Source organism: Rhinopithecus bieti, unplaced genomic scaffold (assembly GCF_001698545.2).
Source record: "Rhinopithecus bieti isolate Rb0 unplaced genomic scaffold, ASM169854v2 repeat_986, whole genome shotgun sequence".
In the NCBI taxonomy this organism is placed as follows: Eukaryota; Metazoa; Chordata; class Mammalia; order Primates; family Cercopithecidae; genus Rhinopithecus; species Rhinopithecus bieti.
Genome location: NW_016831068.1, coordinates 1 through 2406, shown reverse-complemented (window position 1 = coordinate 2406; position 2406 = coordinate 1). Strand labels below are relative to the sequence as shown.

The 2406-nt window shown below is 34.6% G+C and overlaps 1 protein-coding gene across 1 annotated transcript; it reads right to left on the bottom strand.

Annotated features, from left to right (window-relative positions):
• Positions 1 to 209: 209 nt before the first annotated feature.
• Positions 210 to 1840, bottom strand: LOC108524512 (receptor-type tyrosine-protein phosphatase delta-like; the record flags this gene model as incomplete). Its single annotated transcript, XM_017865627.1, has 3 exons — positions 210 to 336; positions 955 to 1133; positions 1555 to 1840. Coding segments are annotated over 3 exons (592 nt in total), but the record flags the coding sequence as incomplete, so codon positions are not given.
• Between the last annotated feature and the right edge of the window lie 566 nt (positions 1841 to 2406).

The window sequence follows — 2406 nt, the reverse complement described above, 5'->3', positions numbered from 1 at the left end:
ACTAGATCTTTCTTTAAAACACGGAAATTTTAAAACTTGATATGGCTTTACAAATTTAGAAACTAACGAGGAATGATGGTCTGGATTGTGTCCAGAGTCCACTGCATTTCCAAAAAAATGACACTAGCACAAGAGTTATTAAAACAAAGTCTTCATTTCTCCATAGAGTACATGTCTTATGAGGAGAGACACAAGGGCCACACACTTACTCTGCCCATTTCACGCAGCTTGGTGAGCATCACAACGATGGTGGAATTGTGTTCCCAGAGCATCCGCCAGAAGTCTTCAGTGGTCTCTGCCAAGGGCCCCTGGGTAGCGATGTAGGCTTTCTGTTGTCTGAATTACAGAGAATGAAAAGAATGTGTTAAAGTATTTAGAGAACATGCAAAAGCTCACACTTGATATATAAACATCAACCTGGTAATAAAAAATGAAAACATATTATTAATGCAATTGCGGTAAATTCCTGCTAAGATTACACAATCAAATGAGAGCATTTAATACATTTTAGGGACCTTGCAAAATAAATTGCTTGTTAATATTATTATGTATGTCTTTATCATTATTATTTGAATGTTAGTGCAATGCTAATAGCTCAATTTCCTGTGTCATACAAATCACTTAAGAAACACTTAGATGTGCAGCTTCATTTTCTAGAAATTACTCTCATACAATCTATTACATTTATGAAATATGGTACAAAACAGATTCTTTATTAACTCCTTACAAATCCAATTGGCTTCTGAAAGAAGAGTGCAGAAGACCAGATTAAACACTTCATAACTACTGCTTCTTACTCCTATCCAAAATAATAAAAAAAAAATCAAGGGACTAAATGATGACCTATGCAGAAAGAAAATGGCTTTGAATGAAGATGAAATTTATTCCGGTTATGAAACTAGGGCACATGTAAATATCAAGGCTTTGGAGAGTCAGGGGAGCAAAAGTAGATACCTGTAGCCATCAATAAAACTGGCATTGATGTAATCAGATCCTCCTACTACACGGATAGGCTGCAGGCATACCCTTGTGGATTCATACGGCATAATATTAACAAGGCGATTTTTGAATTGATTACATGGAAGATTGGCACTGATAAATCTTGAGGTGTGAGCTTTTGAGCTGGCTAGATGCTGTTGAATAGAAAAAAAAAAGGAAAAACCCACCAGTCATGTTCACCTATGGTTTGAATGCAATGTACCCCACATTTCCCTTTTCAATAGAAATCTTTTGTTTACTTAAAGTAAATGACTATTCAAATTGTACTGCTTTTCATATCTACCTAATTACTCTCTACAGTCTAGTGGATTTCTATATATTTTCTGAAAGTATAATCTCTCAAATTAGCAGACATAAGGGCTCAAGATATTATTAGGAAGCAAAGAATAGAAGAGGAAAAGGGGAGGAATACATTTTAGAATCATACAACTGAGGGAAATGTCAAATGAATCTTGTACTTCACAAATTTGAAAGGTTAAAGTAAAGCCCCGACTCAAAGACAAACCCAGAATGACTCGCTCCTGAATGTTAACCACATCACATCCAATACCATACCTTAAATTCGAGCTCCATTCCTGTGACATTCTCTCCTGTTTCTATTTGTGTCAGCTTCTGAATGTAGGCATAAAAGTTTCTAGCTGGCACTTCGGTATTTCCACAAGTCACTGCTTCTAACAGTGCATCATGGATAGAGATGTATTGGTCTTCTGTTTGAACCATGTAGTTCCTCTGGGCTCTCATTAAAGTTACATGGCCATAAATATCTACAGTTTTTTCATGCTTTATTCTTTCTAACATGGCATCTATGACGATGAAACCACCAGTCCGGCCAACTCCCGCACTATGAGGAAAATAAAGAGAAAAGAAGAGCCCAAATAAACCTATCAGAAAATCAACACATAATAAATAACCGGAATAAATTTTATTATGTATTTCAATAAATACATAATGAAAGTATTTTTATTATCCTTATTAACTAGATCTTACATCCATTACTTCTACTCAAATAGCTATTGGGATGACTTTGTAATACTCTAAAGTCAAAAGTATTATCTAGGCACGATAATCAGAGGGCAGGGAACAAAAGACTGAGCAAAATTAGTTTAGTTCTAAAATGTAAAAAATATTAAATCTATAATCACTATGTTCCTTGATCATGCAATACAAAGTGGACATTGTTTTGAACTCTTTTGAAGTCATGAAAAAAATACAAACATTTAGTCTGTCCATATTTAGAAGATAGTTTTATATATTGGTCCAGGTCTGACTAGGCTATAGTTTTTGCAAACTGTGTCTATTTTTGTTCAATGTACAAAATATAAAGATTGTTTTTACAATCTCAAGCTAAACTTTGCATGCTTCCTATTTATCAAACCCTTCAGGCTGAGGACATTTATGTGTCAAGTA